We start from the raw sequence: 21500 nt of genomic DNA, 5'->3' as shown, positions 1-21500 counted from the left end.
GGTTTATATCGTAGGATGTTGTATTTTTAATACCAAAAAGAAGCATGATGCACTGTAAGGTATTCTAAAGTGGGATTAAGCACCATTGGTACTTCTGGGTAAAGAATTGGATGAATAATTGTACGAGGAGGCAAAAACTGATAGATTTTGGATTAAATGAGTTACGCATAACATGGGAACACATAATCCGATGAACTTGGCATCAAACATGAAAATTTGAGGGTTGGGTAATCTAATTATATGATGAATTAGCCTAAACAAGAATATTAACACAAGATTAATATGATGTGGTTATAGAATGATCGAAGGAAGTCATACGAAGTGCTTGAGGTGACAAGTTTAATTTTCGACAAGTGTATTGTGAGTAATAACCTTACTACAGTTTATGTTTTCATAACTTGCATGATTTATACATAATTTTGAAGGAAAAGTGTTACTAAATGTTTTGAAATTGCACATGAGACAAGTCTTTTACTTGATATGATACTGAAATGATTATTTGAGATGTCTCACTGTTATAAGATATATTTACTATATTTGAGATATGATTATTGATTTTATGAAGGTTCTTCACTTACTTCAAAATAAGTATTTTTTTTTGGCATGTGTTTTGTTCAAGTTTATATGCAATATGTTTTGATATGAACTTAATGCCTTATATTGTTTTAAAAATGCTTTCATATAAATACTTATTGTTTACAAAGAAAGTATAAATGAGAGTAGACCCTGATTTGCAACTCATAGCTAACGACGGTTCGTTAGACCTGGTACACCCTGTATTTTCAAATTACTGCTATAGTCATCAATTGTGAAAAGGCAAAACTAGCATATTATTACTGATCTCCCTCGAGTAGGGACCTACTGATAAGATATTTGACTCCTTCGCGGGGGTCCACAGTTATTAGCTATTCCTTAAAGTAGAATGTCACACTGATTACATAATTCATTCTAAGAAACCTCCCAAAGAATAAAACTTAATACAATAGCATTTTTTTGTTATTATCAAGTTGTTAACTTGATTTCTAATATGATGTTATCACTTTCTGAAAGAGCACTATTTCATGATATTTTCTTATTTTCATACAAATTTGTTTTATGACTTATCCCACTAAAACGGTTGTGGTTAAGTGTTATTTCTCACTAAGCTAGCGTCTCATTCCTCACTATTTTTTCAAAAAACACGGGTGACTGTGAGAATTTCGTTAATTGGAGCATACGAGTTGGCACATTCCTGGTGAGCCCCCTACTTGCTCACGTGGGTGAAGACTTATTTATTTGTTATGGTCTTTTTGAAGAGAAAAATGAGCTCAAAGACCCTCTCTCGTCTTTAATTTAAAAAAGAGGATAAGTAGGTCCCACAATATTATTTAGTTAAAAGAAATAAAGTCTCTTAAATAATTAGGACAGTTGTCCGACAACTGCATTAGTTGTCTCAACAACTATCAAAGTTGTCTAACAACTTTGCAAAGTTATCTAACAACTTTGATAGTTGTTGAGACAAGTTCTATAGTTGTCGAGACAACCTTTATAGTTGTTGGAGCAAAAATATTTAAAAAAAAAAAAAAAAATTATCCCTTTTACCTAAATTTTAAAACTTGAAAGACACTCACTTAATTGAGAAACTTGTTTGTTCCCTTTAAGGAGTATTTCGATGACTCCTCATATTTTGAAAATGAATTTCATATTATTATTTTGTTGAGAATAGGTTGTTGATTATATTGGTGAATTGTTGATGTTGATTGGTTGAATATGTTGTCTAATTATGAGATAGGTCCAAAAACAGAGGAAACTCTGCCCGATTTTTTGTAGAATACTAACAAGGCTTGCTTTGGAGTTCTAAACTCTTAACCCCCGGTCATGGTCCTAATTTGGGTCATGACAGTATTCTTCTTGTTATGCTCTTGATGATTGGCTGGTGAATGTTTTCCAGTGTTCAGTCCAGCATTTGAATAGTGATCATTGATATACCTTGCTGCCTGGTCCTAGTGACATTTCTTCCATTATACTACGAAAAACTTCCTTATATCTAGCACATTACAAAGAGATCTGTCATATTTTTCATTTGATCATGACTGGAACATAGAAGACCTGGATGTCTAGTGAATACAAGTTGGAAGGAGAGACAATACCCCAACAGCGTTGAACTCTATCTGCCGTTGATAAAACTCTCACATTCAATTTGGAATGCCATTTATGAGCTAATTAATAAAAACAAATCACCTTTTACACTAAAAGCACCATTTAGTGCCGATCAAGTGTAAAATGAGCTCATACAAAAAAGTTAAGCAAAGGAAGGATATAGAGTAATTAACACCAAACGGTCACAAGAAGCAATGACCTGAACACTTAATTGCATCGAAATACATCACCAATCCACTTCACTAACAAGGGAGTATCCCTACAAGATATGTGCATCTCGACCAAAATATAGCTTAATAAAACCAACTCATAAATGAGCAAGGAACAGTAACTCCAATAGAAAGAAGAAAAGAACCTAGTCACAGAATGAGCCACAGTTTTGCTGAAATTGCAAGACAATTCATATGAAGTATGCAGTTAATGAATTATGATGGAGCACCAAGATATGATGCAAGCCGCAAGATGTCACAGAATACTCCACCGGCTGTCACTTCAGCTCCAGCACCAGGACCACGTACTATTAGAGGTTGCTTCGCATATCTCTCAGTTGTGAATGCAATTATGTTGTCTGATCCAGAGAGTTGTGCAAATGGATGCTCTTTGCTGTATCTTTGCAGCTCAACAGTCCCTTTCCCGTTGACAACATCCACGACTCCAACATATCTCAAAACCTTCATCACAAATCAATTTTTCATAAAAAAAAATAGCACAAATACGAGAAGGCGGATCATATAAATAAATGCAGAGTGACCTACTCCAACAATTTTGGGATGGAAATAATTTGTCATGCATGTGCAGATGTGCTGCTGCTGAAATACATTGAACTACACAAATATGATGCTTGTGACCTAAGGAACCACTACATTAGAGATAAACAATTTCTAAGATCTCCCGGCATCTTCCAGAAAACTTCTCACTCAGTTTCTTCCTCAACCATTGAATCAAATCAGTAGTCAATGATTCTTTGATTGAAATGCTAAATGAATCAGCTATGCAATAGTTTTTACCGAGTGAAATACACAAACATTTCATGCCTCTCTTTCCTACTGTACTGTATCTAATAAAAGTTGCTTTACTCCCTCTGTCGTAAATTTAACATCCACGTTCAACATAGAACAGATATTAAAATGGCATTGGAAAAGGTGTACTTGCCAAAGTTAGAAAATCATCGTCAGTTTTAGCATTTTCAAGAGTATTGAGAAAAACAGTGTTAAACGAGTCCCATGTAAAGTTTCTCAAGTTATGTAATGCGTGGAAAACTTCCCATTCTATGAAAATGAAAATTATTTTGCAATTGAAAGGGACAAACATCAATTTCTGATGGAAGGAGTATGAGAGTAGATTTCTTTCGGAAAAGATGACCATCACAGAACAAAGTATCTGTAACACTCAAGCTCATTTCTGCAAAATTTTATGTCCAGAGTACTCACTTCCCCAGTGTCCTCAGCCTCCTGTCTCTGCGTAGCCAACTGTTGATCAAATTGTGGCAACTTCTGCATAAATTCCTCGGGAGATGCACTAGCCTGAAATAAACTACCAAAAATTACTTCATGGAGAGAAACAGCAATCTAACTAAATGTTGCATATAATTAAACTAAGAACTCACCCTTAATGGTTCAGGCACAAGGCTCTGAATGGGTATATCTGAAAGTTCTAACTGTAACCCACTTTCCCTAGCAAGAATTATCACCTGGAACAGGGAAGCAATTATATAAGAAAATATAGAACTAGTAGATGTGGAACCAGGACTTACTTTTAATTTTTTATGTTTTGCATGACAAGGAAAATCTGCACAAGCAACAGCATCAGCTAGAAATGGTATAGGGACAGAAAAAATTGATCAGCATGGTATTTGGCTATTTGCATCACAAAGTCAGACTTAGAATTTCAATATACAGTGACCATTTTCTAAAGATAAAATCACAGTATTATACTCTGGCCATGTAATGCTTCCAAGATGTCATTTTCCGCAGAATGGGAATCACAGACATTGTCAAAATATGGAAATCGGGGAATCAGATTAGTGTAGGCTACCGAGGGTGATACAAGCCGAATTGGCTCCACTCTTTTGAGATCTATGCTTCAAGGACCGCACCTAGGGATCCAAGACTTGGTCGTTCTAGGGAAGCAAATACGTGCTTGGAGGATAGCTTGGAGAGGAACTACGTTTGATGATATCATCCAAAAGAGTGTTGTACAACACCGTGCTTGGAGGATAGCTTGGGGAGGAACTACATTTGATGATATCATCCAAAAGAGTGTTGTACAACATCGTGTTGGAAGATAGCGTGGAGTTTACGAGGTCCAACGAAGCAAAGGAAGAGCATATGTGCCAAACATGTGGCTGTTTGGGCTTTTGGGATCACTTTTTGGCCCACGGTCTTGAGTATTTTGCTTTTGGGTCACTTTTGAGCCTAATTAACATTTAGGATCACTTTTGGGCCCAATTGCAGTAAATAGCTTAGGCTATATAAATAGGTAGTCTTCTCTTTATTTTAGGGTTAGATGATTTTGAGTGAGTTTACACTTGAGTGTGTTTATTGAAGCTTGCTGTGAGCTTTATTGATTGTTGAGAAACGCTTATTGTGAGAGGGTCCAATTCCTCTCTCGGTTTTCGTAAGAGGTTGGTGCTTGTGGTAATCAAAAAACGGTCTTCGGGTTTAATATACCCTTAGGTTATCCTCGCTTTATCATTTTATGTCGATCTATCTCTCTCTTTATCTTTATTCTTTACTTTCATTGTGTTTCGTTTCCTTTGTTTCCTAGCATTTGTATTTCCGTATTGTGTGTTTCCATCTTCGTGGTTTCCTCTCATATCATTTGGTGTCAGAGCCGATCTTGATTTTGTTCCCAAGAAGTCAATTTGAGTCTAGTTTATTGATTGTTGAGAAACGCTTATTGTGAGAGGGTCCAATTCCTCTCTCGGTTTTCGTAAGAGGTTGGTGCTTGTGGTAATCAAAAAACGGTCTTCGGGTTTAATATACCCTTAGGTTATCCTCGCTTTATCATTTTATGTCGATCTATCTCTCTCTTTATCTTTATTCTTTACTTTCATTGTGTTTCGTTTCCTTTGTTTCCTAGCATTTGTATTTCCGTATTGTGTGTTTCCATCTTCGTGGTTTCCTCTCATATCATTTGGTGTCAGAGCCGATCTTGATTTTGTTCCCAAGAAGTCAATTTGAGTCTAGTTGTCATGAAAAATCAAAAAATCACAAAATTTACTATTCGCCTTTTTGGTCTTATGCTATGTTGCTCGGACACGGCTGTTTTGCCGCCGAACCTGTCTTGACACGAGACTGTGGCGGGGACGGGTGCTTCCGCCGTCTCCGATTCGGTCAACCAATTTCGGAGATGTTGACCAAACTAAAGAAGAAATTTGAGTGGAAACATTGAATATGAAAAAATTCCGACCGACGACCACCGAAACAGAGACAGCGTTGTCGATGTGCCGTCGCCGGAAATCATCGTCGACGTCACCGGAAAGCAGTCATTGTGCCACCTCAAGGTACCGCAAATCATCGTCGTACCACCTCAGTGTACCGAAAATCATCGGTGCAGTCGGCGATTACATAGTGACGGTTTTTTTTTCAAGTCAAAGTGACTGTTTTGAAACTTTTGTCGTACCGGGTTTTTCTTTTTACTATTTTAAATTAATAATTAGTTCCCTTACTATTAATAATTAATTAACCTGTTGCCAGCACTGTGTCATTCCCTCAGTAAAGAAAATTCATGTCGATCAGAGTATTTTACTTTGACAGCATTAATTTAAGTTCTTAATTATATTTATTTTTTATTTTTAGTAAATAAACATGAGTTATAATTTTGGAAAAAGTTTTTAATACAAATACTATTCCTAATTGAAAAGTAAAATCAAAAGACAAAAATAACTAAAAATAGTAAATTAACTAAAATAAATAAATCCTAATCCCTATGTGTCAAGAAACATTAAATTGATTTAAACTGGGAAAAGTCTAAAATTGTCTTCATCTATAACATTATAAATAGAACGTCTGTCAAAAGAAATTTTAACTTACAAATTTGATTATTCTTTATCAAATAATATGGCATCATCCGCATCGGGTAGTCAAAAGGGAAAAGGCCCTATGAGACCAACAAAAAGTATAGGAGTAGATTTTGATGACAAACCACTATGGAATCATGTAAAAGTAATTTCACCTGCTTCCAATGGTGGTGGAAATAGAACATGGCCATGTAACTATTGTAATAAACAAGTAACTGGATCATATAATAGAGTTAAAGCACATTTGTTAAGATTATCGGGCCAAGGAGTTCAAATATGTAGCAAAGTTCAAGGTGATACATTGAGAATGTTAAAGATGGAGCACGAACAAGATGAAAAGAAAAAAATCTTCAGTTCAAGTTGATGCAAGAAAAAAAGTTGATTATGTATCTCTTCCGGAGGGCACTGATTTACTTCAACATAAAAAAAGAAAGAGTTCAGAAAATGGAGCTATAGGAAAATCTTTTGGCATCCATGAGAGGAATACTGCCAACAAATTAGCGGCTAGAATGTTCTACGCATCAGGTTTATCGTTCAATTTTGCCAATTCTCCATACTTTAAAAAGTATTCAAAGTTTTTAGCTGAAAATTCCATCCCCGGTTATATTCCCCCATCATATAATAGGTTGAGAACAACTCTTTTAGATCAAGAAAAGACTTACATTAATAGGAAGTTGCAACCAATTAAAGATACATGGAAAAAGAAAGGGTTGTCGATTTGTTCGGACGGATGGTCTAACACTAAAAGACGACTTTTGATCAATATATTGGCATCATTTAGTGGGGGTCCAATGTTTTTAAATTCAATAAATTCTAGTGGGTGCGCGAAGGGTGGAGAATATATTGTTAATTTGTTTATTGAAGCAATAGAGAAAAGTAGGTCCAAATAATGTTGTTCAAGTTATTACAGATAAAGCAAGTAATATGAAACTTGCCGGTACTATGGTGGAGGAAAAATATCCTCATATATTTTGGACTCTTTGTGTTGTTCATTGTTTGAATCTAGCTTTGAAAAGTATGTGCCAACCGTCTGATAAATCATCTCACTTTGCTAATTGTTAAAGGATCTCAGAGTTACTTAGTGAAGTGAGTAATTTGAAAAACTTTGTTGTGAATCATGACATGGCACATGCGATTTTTCAAAAACATTCAGATTTGTGTTTATTCAGAGCTATTAAGGACATATACGATGGAGGAAAGACTCGACTGAGAACGGCAGGAGAGGACTCAGAACATTTTTCAGTCGAGACAGGATTGCATCAGGGTTCAACTCTTAGCCCGTTCCTGTTTGCGTTGGTGATGGATGTGTTGACGCAACGTATTCAAGTGGAGGTGCCATGGTGTATGTTTGCGGACGATGTAGTGTTGATTGACGAGACGTGAGGGGGTGTGAATGAAAAATTGGAGGTTTGGAGGCAAACCCTGGAGTCCAAGGGGTTCAGGTTGAGTAGGTCCAAGACGGAGTATATGGAATGCAAGTTTAGCGACTTGAGGCAGGAGGACGATGTGGCAGTGAGGCTGGATTTCCAGGATGTTTGTAAGAGGGATAGTTTTAAGTATCTTGGGTCTATGATTCAAGGGAATGGTGAGATTGATGAGGATATCTCTAACTGTATTGGAGCAGGTTGGATGAAGTGAAGGCTCGCCTCGGGCGTGTTATGTGATAAGAAGGTGCCACTTAAGCTTAAAGGCAAATTCTATAAAGTGGCAGTCCGTCCAGCTATGTTATATGGAGCAGAGTGTTGGCCAGTCAAGAACTCCCACATTCAAAAATTGAAGGTGGCGGAAATGAGAATGTTGCGTTGGATGTGTGGACTTACTAGAGGGGATAGAGTTCGGAATGAAATACTCCGGGAGAAGGTGGGAGTGGCTTCGGTGGAGGACAAGATGCGGGAAGGAAGGCTGAGATAGTTTGGGCATGTGATGAGGAGAGGCACGGATGCCCCAGTTCGTAGGTATGAGAGGCTAGCGTTAGATGGCTTTCGAAGGAGGAGAGGTAGGCCGAAGAAGTACTGGAGGAAAGTGATTAGACATGATATGAAGCAGCTACAGCTTACTGAGGACATAACCCTAGATAGGAAGGTGTGGAGGTTGCGGATAAGGGTAAAACGCTAGGTCGCGTGCGTGGGTTGTAGCTAGTAGTAGAAGAGCTTATGTATAGCTGGGTTAGTAATCCCAGGACTGTGTCCATAGGTGGGGGTCGTACTTTCCGGACGCCATATTTCTTATCTCTTATTTCATATTGCGCTTATTTATCTTATTTCGTATTGCACTGATTTCTATTTTATTTTTAGTATGTCTTATTCCTTTTATGTTATGCCACCTACCCTGCTTAATGGTGCATTAAGCTCTTCCTTACTATCTATCTTGAGTCGGGAGTCTATCGGAAACAGCCTCTCTACTTCTTTGGAGGCAGCGGTATGGACTGCGTACATTCTACCCTCCCCAGACCCCACTTTGTGGGAATACACTGGATTTGTTGTTGTTGTTGATTCAGATTTGTGTTTATTAAAAGTTGGTGAAACAAGATTTGCTTCATATGTTATTATGACGACTCTTATTCGCAAAGTGAAATCTTCTTTAGAGAAGATGGTCAAGGATGATGAACGGAAGAATTATAAAGGGGATAAGGGAATTGAAGCCAAAACTCGTGAAATAAAATCCTTTTATAATGAATGATGAGAAGTGGGATAATATTGACTACTTTTTGAAGTTTACGAAACCTATTGTAGATATGCTTAGAGATGCCGATCTAGATGGTCCAAAATTACATCTAATTTATGATATGTGGGACTCAATGATTGAGAAGGTTAAAAAAGTAATCTTTGAGCATGAGGGGGAAGATCTCATTTCTGACCAATCAAATTTTTTTTATTCCATTCATGGTGTTCTAGTGTCTAGGTGGAACAAAAGCAACACCCCTTTACATTGTATGGCACATTCTTTAGTTCCCAAATACTATCATCAATCATGGCTTCAAGGAGAGAATGGAATTCAATGGGTAGCTCCTAATGAAGATTTAGAAATTGCATCGAATAGAATAAAGTTCTTTCAAAGGTACTTTGATTCTAATCAAATGAAACAAGTTTCATTGGAGTATGAAAAATTTTATAGCATGGGTGGTTATTTTGGTGAGCCTTATGTGATTGATGCTATGGAGTATGAAGATCCTCTTTCTTGGTGGGGAAATCATGGTGTCTCGACTCCACTTTTGCAACAGTTAGCTTTCAAGTTGCTTACTCAACCGGCTTCTTCCTCCTGTTGTGAAAGAAATTGGAGCACATATTCTATGATTCACAACATCAAGAGAAATAAGTTAGCCGAAGATTTAGTGTTTGTACATTATAATCTACGGTTGCTATCTCGTAAGAAAGAGAAATATATAAATGGGCAAAGCAAGTATTGGGATGTAGGTATGACTACATTTTCTTTATTAGTTTCTCAATTATTTATTTTGAATATTAATTTTTTCTTTCTTTGTATAAAAACTTTTTAATGTATACATTCTTTTTAACTTATTTAGGTGGAGATCAATTTGAAGTTGAGGATACAATTAATAATTTAACCGAGCTATCAATAGATAAACCTCAATTGGAAGGAGTGGTTTCTGACGAAGAATTTAAAGATTTGGAAGAAGTTGAAGAAGATGCGGAAGAGTAGTTAACTTAAGTAACTTGATAGTGGACATTTCTTTTTGTTCTATTAGTTTTGAATTGATGTCTTAAGTTTGGATGTTTTCTTGTGTTTGTTAATAAAGTATTTTTAGAATATCTTTATAACTCTATATTTATAATATTTAATTTTTTTTAGCTGAATCCCCGCACCCGTATCCACACTCAGATTCGCACCCCCGAATCTTAAAATTTATATTTTGACAAATCCGACTTTCGGATTCGCACCCATCTCAGCTACCCGCACCCGAGTCCGAGCAAATTAGGTGTCAATCTATCTATCTCTTTATCTTTATCCTTTATTTTCATTGGGTTTCGTTTCCTTTGTTTCCTTGTGTTTGTGTTTCCGTATTGTGTGTTTCCGTATTGTGGTTTCATCTCGTATCAAAGGGTCTATTGGAAACAGCCTCTCTACCCCCAAAGGTAAGGTCAGAGTACATCCTACCCTCCCCAGACCCCACTTGTGGGATTACTTGTGGGATTACACTGGGCATGTTGTAGTGTTCATTATAGGCTATCACTTACAGGAAAAGAAACAAAATACTTGAAACCATCAACAAATACCTTTCTGGCAACATCTGTTCCAGATAGGTCATCCCTTGGATCTGGTTCAGTATAACCCGCCTCCTTTGCCTCTTCCACAACTTGGCTGAATGCCCTTGAGCCCGTGAAGTTATTGAATATGTAACTCAAAGTTCCACTGCGAAAACAAGAGAAAAGGAAGCTGAATACGAGGAAACCTAAAATATTTTATTTCCTATCGTGCATGAGTTAGTGAAGCATGAGTCACCTTATCATTAACAATCCAATATTTAGAAATGAATTTGCCACAAGTGCAAATCACAATGGTACCAACCTAAAGATGCCCTCAATCCGCAATATCTTGTCCCCAGTTTCAAGAAGTCCACGTAAGGTGCTAATGATTGGTAGCCCAGCTCCAACAGTAGCTTCATAGAAGTAATGAGTGTATGATTGTCGCTGTAGAGTTCTCAGCTTCAAGTACTGGAAGCAATGTAAGAAAAGAAAAATGCAAAACAGCTATAAGAAGCTCCAGTCTCAACTATTTCAGAATTTTCAATGAAGAGAGAAATAGAACACTTCCAAAAATCATCATCTATTCCTCTATGATTGTGTGTAACGAAGGTGAGAGCAAACAATTACCAGAAAATGATGGAAAGTTGAAGTGTTATTTCCAGAAAGCGGGCACTACGAAAGTACTTAGTTACCTGGTCTAGCGGTCCTGAATTAGCCTTTTTGTTCGGGGTGACAACATGTATTCCTCTATGCAACCAGCCATAGTAATGGCTTGCGATATCAGAGTCTGCAGTGCAGTCCACCATTAGTGTGTTTGGGATAAAATGATTGCCACGTACATGGTGAACAAACTTATTCATGTCGGCCATTTCTCCATTTGCACTTAGCAGCTCTCTCCATCTTGACAAGTCAATACCCCTGTCAATGTTGACAAGAATGCCTTAGCATCATACTCCTAAAGAGCATTATCGATAGGTACAGAAGTTATAACCAGCCAGCTAAGAAGCACTTTGAAGTGTCATCCTTCCGAGTAGAAGCTAAATTTGTATTTTCTTTGTTAATTCTTCAACAAAGTCCCTCGCATTTAACACCAAATCAATTATTTTGAAAGTATTTCTAACAGAATTAACCATTCAAATATTTTTTCTTGTTGTTTTTAATAAGCTAGTCAAACTTTTTTTTTTCTTACTCCTTTTTCCTAGTGAAAGGATAAAGGAAGGAGATTTAGAAGATTATATGTCTCCCGTTTGATTGACTACAAATATCAACATTTTTTACTGAAGCAATACAAATTTCGAAATCTGACTTCCATTATTCTGCGCTTCAGCAAGCAAAGTTGACAAACTGTCGTGCAAAACCAAATCATCGTAAAATTTCTCTTGGAGGAACATGCAGATAAGTAAATTTAGATATTTTTTATCAACCACTATGGCGTCAAATTCAAACAATAGAACAACTTAGTTCTATTTAGTTCATCAATCAGGTTGCTACTTGCAGCATGCTTAAATGTGCTGCCCTTTCATCTTTTATTCATTAACTGTTGCTGGGCCTAAGGCCATATAAGAAGCATAACATATATCAGTGAGAACCTAAAAGAACATGTGAATTTTTAAGACTTACGACTCGCTCAGTAGCATTGTCCTTGTACCAGTTATACCCATCACACGCAAGTCAATGTTGAATTTCACCTTTAAGACAGCTGTCTGACAAAGAAAGAAAATTGTCGCAGCACTTTTAACCAAATTTTCCTTGAAAAAATTTGCCACAAATTACACAAGCAATTAAGCGGTTAAATAGAACTCTGGAAAACTGTGCTTGGAAACAAAAGGTCCAAGTGACATCAAACAAAAAATACTCTGGTTCAGGTCCACTTCCAGACAAAGTAACAACCACATCGAGTGGACCAGATCACCAGAATATTCCTTACTGTAACTGTAGCATCGCAGAGAGAGACCCTTCAGAAAAAGAAGATGAAGAAAGTAAGCAATAAGAAGGAAACTATATATAATAGGCATGCAAAATGGGCCTTCATATCCTGATATGTGTTTCAAACAATGTCAATTTGTTGACCATGCTTATGTCTAGCGAGATGGTTTATGAAAAGAATTATTAATCAAGTCTGACTTTTAGTTGATGTTGTTTATGCTAAAAAGTTGAAAAAGTTAACCACATCTTTGAGCACATGTAGAAATGAGGAAAAGTAAAAAAACTCCAACAAGAAAGTTATTAAGAAAAGCAAAATGACCTGCAGCTTGGAAATAGGCTCTCAACTACATTAGATCTTTAGAAATTTAATGGAAAGGGAAAGGGAACAACTTTATGTATAAAGGAAGTTAATAAAGCAATAAATATAGCAAACACCACTTAAGTCTCTAAAATTATGAAGAAAAATCAGCATACTAAATGTTTGTAAACCACTAGCAACAAAAAGAAACTCCCTGGCACAAAAGGGAGGAGAGGAGAAGAGTGATCAAAGTATAAGAAAATAATAGCCAACTTGAAGCAAAGGAAATCATGTCAAAATTGAAATTCAAAAGCAAAGTAGCAAAAGGTAAAATTTCAATTGGGAAGAGATTAAGTAGGTTAGAAATCATTCTATTGTAACGTTTTTACGTGATAATCAAAGTTGAAAGAAACACCTATTTCTCTGGGCTTTTTAAAAGTGAAATGCATAGATAGAAATATAAAATTGGACTTGGCCTTCTTCAGACAATGATTATGGATGGGCTATGTTCGTAAGATCAGCCTTCAAAATTCTGAAGAGACCCAAAATATACTTGAGGAGGCATATAGGGAAAATCAAAATATATTCTAGAAAGAGTCATGGTGATATTATAAAAAGTAATAATAACCAAAGAGTAAAAGTAGCTACTTAATTTCAATTGCAGAAGTCGGAGCAAAATAGGAAAGATCAAATTAATGAAAAGTTGAATTGACAAACCTGATCCTTTAACTGGTCAAGCAATGTACCTCCAATCAATCCAGGTCCAACAATGCCGACAGCAATTATTGTTCTTGACAAATAAAATTTTGAGTGCACAGCACGTAAAGCTCTTACACAATCTTCTCGCTTAACAACTACTGTAATGTTGTACTCCGTGCAACCTTGAGCTATAGCACGGATGTTGATATTAGCCTGCACTAAGATGCTGCCTTTTGAAGACTATGACACTCAGAAAAATTAAAAGGATCCGATATAATAACTACACTATTCATATTATAGCAGTCGTCAATCGTCATTGTATAACTTCACTTGACATTTGTTTGTGCTACTGTTGTATTCACAAGATACAGCCACATACATAGTCATATAGATGAATTTTTCAGATATATAAGGGTAGAAATTGTCAAACCTTTGCAAGTGCAGTGAAAAGTGTAGCACTAACTCCGGGAGTGCTAGCCATTCTCTGACCAACAGCCGCCAAAATGCTACAATTCGGAATCACTGCAATCTGCAAAGAACTGAAAGCATTATCAGATTGTTTACGAAGTACCTTTAATCAGGTATCTATAGTGAAGCAACTAAAAGAAGTGGAAATGATAACTTGATAGAATACTGTAACAATTGGGACGTTTGAATCAGGTCCGATGCTAGAAGCTTAATCAATTTATATTCCGACTTTATTTTCACTGTATGCACTTAGTGTCCTAAGTTTATCTAATGTCGTCTGGATCTTCTTATTATTTACCTTTACGTCCTTAAAGCTAGTCATAGCGGTAGTTGCCACGTGTTAGGTTGGTTAGATTGTTTTGGGTCTTGTTATATAGCTTGTATTAGCATTGTGGCAAAGATATCTTTGAATGAAAAATCTGAATTTTACCTTTTATTTCCCTTTTTCTCTTTCTCTGTTTTCTTACTTGTTTCCTTCAATGACGATTCAAACATGCAAATCGTTACAAATATGTAGAAAAAGAATCACCATAAACTCCAAACCACTTCGCTACAGTAGAAAGAGGCAAGCAAATCACACTGTTTCAAAGATGAGTCCAAAGGTCAACAAAACCCTACACACTGAAACCATAAATTGCAAAATCAGGAAAGTTGCGAAAAGAGGTTTCAAGTCCTTTTTGATATAATCAATGCTTTGAATAGTGGGAATTTGTTTAGCAGCAGCATTATAGGTAAAATTAGTTTCTTTAATGGCTGGTTTGTAAAATGTTTTTTTTTTTTAAATCAGTGAACACACCAATGTGCTTTACTTGTGAATTGTGATGCCCATAATCAGTTTAATCAGTACAGACAAAATATAGATGTTCCAGGTTTATCCTCCTCCTCTCCTCTTATTTCTGGCTTTCTGCAGTGTTAACCCCATCCAGAATCCATAATTTCTCAGCTTGTTTCAAATTGGCTGGCCATCTTTATTATCCTCCCCAGAGAAGAAAGAAGCTTCAAGCAAGACCGAGTCAGTGCTTATATCACTGTTGATCCGGCATCCAAAAGCTTTGGTTCAGGTTTTTCTTTTCTGTTTGCATCTACTAGACCTAGATTTTGATTTTTGACAGCCTTACCAATTCTAAGGCCCTCTTCAGCCGATCTTTGAATTTTCAAGTTAATAAAATCCAGAATCTAATGCCACAAATATACAATCTGCCTATTCATCATAACTTGCCCAATATTGCCAGACAACACCCAATCCAACGATGACTATACTCTTTCCTCTTTCTGATCAAATCAACAGCATCAGAACTTCTCTTGGCTTTTTTCTTAAGCAAGAATTAATGATCATCGGAGCTCTCAGTGTTAAATAATGCAACAACCACTGTGAGAACGGGATTATATTCTCCATGAGAAGACCTATTGAAGTTGTCACACAGCATCTTTTCTGTGAATTTTCTTTCTTTCATCTAACTGGTCTTGTACAACATTGAAATGAACAAGTTAAAAGATGAAAAAAGAAGGGGACCTTTATCACGTAACAGAACTCAGACCAAAACCTTAACCAGGAAATGGAAGGTGCACTTGATGCAAAAGGCCTACTAAAGATAGTGCCAAGAACTGAACTTCCCAATTTCCACTTTCTGTTACTATTGGATCGACAACACTGTAACTTCTCAAATGCAACCACGAACGCACAATACCTGAGAAAGTCGCCCTGCACTCAAAGCCTGACCGAATCTAGACTCCAAAACATCAGCAACGGCTTTCACTTCTTTCTCAGGCACAGCAAAGCACACTGAATGCTCACTGCTAGCCTGTAATATAGCCACCAATTAAATATCATGTAGTCATAACAGTAACAAGTACAAAAGGAATCAGTGGATAAATGTACCTGGGATATCATGACTACATTAGCACCAACGTCTTTTACTGCACTAAAAATGGCGCTAGCTGTACCAGGAATACCAGCCATTCCGGTTCTGAAAAGGGTAATAAGCATCATAAAGTAAGGAGTTCGTAATGTCACTACTCCTGAATCAAGTTCATCCTTACCCCTCAACATTCACGAGGGCTACATTGTCAATTGTTGCAAATCCTTTAACAAGGGATTCCAGTTTTTGTCCATCTTCATATTCATTTCCAGAGGATCGGCAGATCATTGTTCCAGGTGCAGAAAGGTTGAAGATATTTTTTATAACTATTGGAATGTCATATTGCATCACTGGAACAATTGTCCGAGGATGTAAGACATTGGCACCGAAATAGGACTGCATAAAAATGAGAAATTTTTCTGTTATAAAGGGCCATAAGAGGCCATATTAAATTCAGCAACTGCATAGAATGTCATGATTTCACCATTTCCCACGCTTCTTGATAAGACAATGTCTTCAGTATAACTGCCTCACTAACTGCAAATGAGACATCTTTTAGTTGGAAAGCATCCTAACATCAATGATAAATACTTGATAAAATTTTGGCTCATGAAAGTCCAGAAAGGCATCAGGTTGGAAAAGGCATTCAATGAGCAAAGATGAACCTTTTCTAGGATCTGCACTATATACGCCATCAACATCTGTCCAAATTGTAACTTGACGTGCTTGTAAAAGGGCCCCCATTATAGCAGCGGAGAAGTCACTACCATCTCTCTTCAAAGTAGTGGGGATATTCTGCGGGGTAGCAGCTATAAAGCCCGTTGCAATGATTGTTTTAGATGGATTGTTAGAGTACCATTTCTCAAGTCTCTCCTCTGACTTCAAATAATCTGGATCAACCTGGTTAGAACTTGTCGGGTTCACAACAAGCACTTCCCTTGTGTCCATCCACTTACACTCTACACCATTCTGCAAATATAAATTCAAAAGGTAGAGCCAAGATGTGGGATGAGTTTAATTTCATAACTAGGAGACATAATAGCTGTGTAAGATTGGACAAAAGCTGCAAGAAACCCACCTTTCTGACAGCAGATGCCAACAATTGTGCAGACCACAACTCTCCATGCCCTACTACAAAATCAGAAAAAGACTCTGTTGCATGACCAGCTGCAAAACAAGTAAGCCGTAAAGTTAATGCCAAAGAAGAGAAGCAGGTCAATCAAAGGAACTCCAGTAAGGAACCAATTCAGTTCTAGCAAAAACAAGAGATTGAAGCGACTACCCATATGCTAACCAGAGAGTGAAGTAAAACCATAATTACTGCTGTGCAATATGCTTTCGATTAACCATGTGCAAAGGTGTGAGGGAAGGGGGATTGGAGTACTCTAAAAATATTTTTCTTTTACAACATCCTTTGTAGGACTAGGAATTTGCAATGGCGTTTACTCGGTTTGAGAAAAGAAGAATCAGGATCTTTTCCCTCCAGACAGCAAGCAAACAAACGAGAAAAGCAAGCATACCAATATATATTGCACGGAGCATGGCTTTAAGGTTGTTAATGTCATCTTGCAGTTTAGATAAGAAACTGGCTAGGTTGTCTCCATCAAGTAGATCAACAGCTGCTAATTTATGTTTCTCTCTACCAGCATCAAGTGTTTTTAGATAGGTGTGAGGTGACAAAAAAGTCTTTAAATTAAAAATGGTGACAACTTTGACCAGCTAAGGTCAAAGGTTTATTTAAACTATGATTAAGTTAATTGGGATGTAAAGTGTAATTTTTAAAAAGTCCTCCAACACCAAATTTCAAATTTTAGAATTCCCCCCTTTTCTTATCTTTCAATCTTTCTTCTTTTTTTTTCTTTCTCTCTCCAAATTTCTTTCTCCCCATCTTCTTCTTCTTATTTTTTTCTATCTCTAGATTTTCTTCTTCTTCCATTTACTCTTCTTCTATTTCTTTCTCTTTTCATTTCGTTCTTCTTTCTTTTTTAATCTTCATGGACTATTTTTTAAAAGAAAAAAATTGAGAAGTTTGAAAAGAAAATTTTTGATTTCTTTTAAAAATGAATGAAGAAATAATTCGGCAAATTCAACACTACGAGAGTTGCTTTAGCAACTACCATAGTTGCTACAATAGTTACGGTAATTGCTGCAACAACTACTATTAGTTGTTGTGTTACAGCAATTATCAAAGTTGCTGCAGCAACTTCGATACTTAATTTCTGAAAAAAGATGTGGTTGGAGGAGGAGCCCACGAAAAACTGATATTTATGGTAAAAAGGGAGGTGGTGGTGCTGGTGGTGACACCAAATGAGAAGATGGCATTCGTTGTAGTGTTGATAGCGACGATGGTGGAGGAGAAAGAAGAGAAATAGGCGATAGTTATGTAGAGGGAGGAAATAATGGTGAATCTAGAAGAGGTGGCAATGGAAGTGATAGTGGAGGAAGAGGAGGTGGCGACGGCGGCGGCAACAAAAAGGGTGTGGAGGAGGAGTGGTGGTAATGGTGTAGGGATCTTTCTATAAATAATAAAACTTGAGGGTTTTAAAATTAGTGTCATTAACACTAAACTTTAAATTGTCACCTCTACTCAATATTTAAGACTTGTGTCACTCTTTTTTAGTTTTGAAACTTTTTTGTCACCCTTAATTAATTTGTCCAGTGCTAAGGTGTGAGGGAATGGGGATTGGAGTACTCTAAAAATATTTTTCTTTTACAACATCCTTTGTAGGACTAGGAATTTGCAATGGAGTTTACTCGGTTTGTGAAAAGAAGAATCAGGATCTTTTCACTCCAGACAGCAGGCAAATAAACTAGAAAAGCAAGCATACCAATATATATTGCACGAAGCATGGCTTTAAGGTTGTTAATGTCATCTTGCAGTTTACATAAGAAACTGGCTAGGTTGTCTCCATCAAGTAGATCAACAGCTGCTAATTTATGTTTCTCTCTAACAGCATCAAGTGCTGTTAGATATGAGTCATCTCGAGACTGCGCCTTGTAAATTAGATCATACATCATGTCTGTTACTTTTGACATTGCAGATACCACTACCACCTTTCTTTCTGATTGATCAGCAGTAATTATCTCAGCTACATTCCCAATTCTTTCCGATGTTCCGACACAGGTACCACCAAATTTATGAACAGACCAGCAATCACCCTTAGGGAGCTGAATATTTTCTAGCGCTCCATCCAACGAGTATTCTGTCACAATATTGGATAAAGGAAGATGACATTAGCAACCAGGGAAAATCACACATGGATGACAAGAGCTTTGTGTAAAATAGACCTTTGCTCGTCACAGCAGCACTTTTTCTGAACTTTGATGATTCTCCCCTTTCCCATTGTGAACTAAAATCCACTCTGAAATAAAACATAAAACAAAAGCAAAGAAATACTTTACCAAAACAGAAACAATGAGATGAAAAGAAGATTCTCAAAGGATAGAAACAAACATACAAGTGTCCAGGATGCTCATTAGAATTTTCGCAAAATAACAAAATTATAGGGACCTTTTAGCTTAAGTATATGTCACAGGCGGCGACAACCCATTATATGTAAATGCATTTCAATCCCATGCAACTGTGCTTCAACCCACAATCTTTCGCTTGAGATTTCCCATGTAAACTGACTCATCCCATCCATCCCAAAACTTCAAACTTTACGCCACCGGGAAACCCATTTATAAAAAATATAAAACAAAAATAAAATTTAAAATAAAATAAAAAGTTTACGAAAAACAAAAGATTCTTGACATCTCAATTAGCATAAAGCCAAGATGCACAGTGAAACCAAAAAGGGAAAAAAATTAAAACTCAGCCAAAGATAGATAAAGATTTGTTACTTGAGAAAATGAGAGCGTTGGAGAAGAGAAAATGGATAGATCTTGTTAATGGTGGAAAGCTTCGTCCCTTTGGCCTTGAAATATAGCAATTCTTTATCTTTTGAGGAGAGATGACATGAATAGGATGGAGAAATAGGAGATGCGAACACCATTGTTGATTGAGAGTGAGACAAGACAAAGGTCTCAAAGTGGGGTATCTCAAGTAGGTTTAATCACTGTGTTACATGAACTAAAATCATTTTAGTAATATATTCGCGCAGCTATTCTATAAGGGCTGGTTTTGCTGTTAACAAGTTATCTAATAATTAATTTTGAAATTTATGATTTTAATATTAGTTATCCCTATCATATATATATACATATATATGAAATAATTTATTCGATCAATGAAACATAAATAGTGAAGAAAATATATTATTTCACTCTTAAACTTGTCCACATAATTTACTTTAAATCCTAAACAACACGGCAATTATATACCCTTAATAACTTAAAACTGAATTAAATTCAACGTGTCGAAGTCCAACTGAAATTGCGTGTTCACACTCATTGGTGAACGCATTAAATAAATAATTTTGTCTTTGAATTTCTTTTAAAACTAAAAATTTTTTTTAAATTAATGTAACGGTCATAAAATCTCCAAATCACCCTACCTAAAACTTTGTTCAAAAATCTTAATTTACTCATTTTCTTCCTCAATCTATTCAAAAGCTGCTCCATCTACGAAATTTAAGCAAAAATTGATATTTTCTCTTTCGTTTCAAATTTAAGAGCTCCTAAAGAATCTTAATTTAGTTCTTCGTCTTCTTCTGCTACTATTTTTCCAAAAAAATGTATAATCCATCTCCTTCGTCTATCATTTGTTTGGAGCTTTTCTCCTTTTTCTTCTACTTAAAATTTATTTTTGCATTTTAATTAATTTCTTGGAATCAATTTTTTGTAGCACACAATAAGGACAGTTAATTTGACTAAACTTTATATGGAAGAAAATGATAATGTTTTGAAGCAAGAAGTTTATTGCAATTACGAATTTTTGTTACATATGGAGACATCTTGGACTTCGAGGAATTCCGGTAAAAGATACTGAGCATGTCCTTATTATAGGGTAAATATAAAATTTTGTTTCTTTATTTGTCACTATTCAAGGGTCTAAATCTTACGACTTTTGATGTTAGAGGGATAGAGAAGATATTGATCTGAGATTCAAATATTTAATTCCTAAACAAATAGAGAAATTAGGAAAGCTTGAGAATTTAGTTGAGTCTTCTCAATATATTAGCAATCATGCATCGGTTAATGAAGTTGAAAATTTTAAATTGAATAAATTTGTTGAGGAAGCTTCTCATGAAGTAGACATGCTCAAAGAATCCAAACAAGATGATAATTGTGTTGATATGAACTTAAAGAAGTTGGAAGAAAAGATTGAGCAGATCAAAGAAAGAGAGGAGAAGTGAATAAGAATTGTCAAATTTGTTGTGTTTTCTTCTTTTTTACTACTAATAGCTATAAGCTATTAGCTTGGGGTAATACATATAAAAAAGGTTCAATAAGGTTACCTTAACACTAGGTTGTTGTTAAATGATATCTAGAATATTTTATATTGAACGGTGCAGCTTCTTTAAGCTTCTTCTGTAATGTACTTTGGCTGGTGGTTGTCTCTTGGTATATATATGAGGAAAGGTTGTTGAATTGATTGCATTTTGAGTATTTTTTTCTTTTGTAATAGTGCATCTTCTTTTATAATGAAGTTACCTTAGTACTAGTAAAGCTAGACTGCACTAATAATGCAATTAAAAATAAATAAAAATCTCACATAAACTACCATTAATGATGCAGTCACAGCTGCATAAATCCCTCCAACGAATATATCAAAATAGTGTAGCAATAACTGCTTAAATTTATAAACAAATTGTGCAGACACAACTGTATAAATACTTCAAACAAACATTTCAAAATGGTGCAATCGCAGCTGCTCATATTTCTACAAAAATATGTGGCCCAAAGTGCAGTCACATTTGCATCATACAATTACACATCAAATT

The 21500-nt window shown here is 36.0% G+C and overlaps 1 protein-coding gene across 1 annotated transcript; it reads right to left on the bottom strand.

Annotated features, from left to right (window-relative positions):
• Positions 1-2307: 2307 nt before the first annotated feature.
• Positions 2308-19792, bottom strand: LOC107867926 (bifunctional aspartokinase/homoserine dehydrogenase 1, chloroplastic). The gene is made up of 18 exons (XM_016714421.2): positions 19459-19792; positions 18904-18977; positions 18444-18818; positions 16694-16782; positions 16281-16584; positions 16100-16152; positions 15797-16011; positions 15636-15723; positions 15445-15558; positions 13719-13817; positions 13307-13501; positions 11986-12068; positions 11058-11283; positions 10688-10833; positions 10396-10531; positions 3746-3829; positions 3570-3662; positions 2308-2810 (listed from the first exon to the last, which is right to left on the bottom strand). Exons 1-18 carry the CDS (start codon positions 19608-19610, stop codon positions 2565-2567), a joined length of 2772 nt encoding a protein of 923 aa, XP_016569907.1. The 5' UTR covers positions 19611-19792; the 3' UTR covers positions 2308-2564.
• Between the last annotated feature and the right edge of the window lie 1708 nt (positions 19793-21500).

Source organism: Capsicum annuum, chromosome 4 (genome assembly GCF_002878395.1).
Source record: "Capsicum annuum cultivar UCD-10X-F1 chromosome 4, UCD10Xv1.1, whole genome shotgun sequence".
NCBI lineage: Eukaryota > Viridiplantae > Streptophyta > Magnoliopsida > Solanales > Solanaceae > Capsicum > Capsicum annuum.
This window is presented reverse-complemented; position numbering and strand designations above follow the sequence as displayed.

Coding starts and splice junctions, on each gene's coding strand:
- LOC107867926 (XM_016714421.2), bottom strand. CDS start 19,610: ATGGTGTTCGCATCTCCTATTTCTCCATCCTATTCATGTCATCTCTCC. Junction 18,819..18,903: donor TGCTGCTGTGACGAGCAAAG/GTCTATTTTACA, acceptor ATATTGTGACAG/AATACTCGTTGGATGGAGCG. Junction 11,284..11,985: donor ACAATGCTACTGAGCGAGTC/GTAAGTCTTAAA, acceptor CAACATTGACAG/GGGTATTGACTTGTCAAGAT.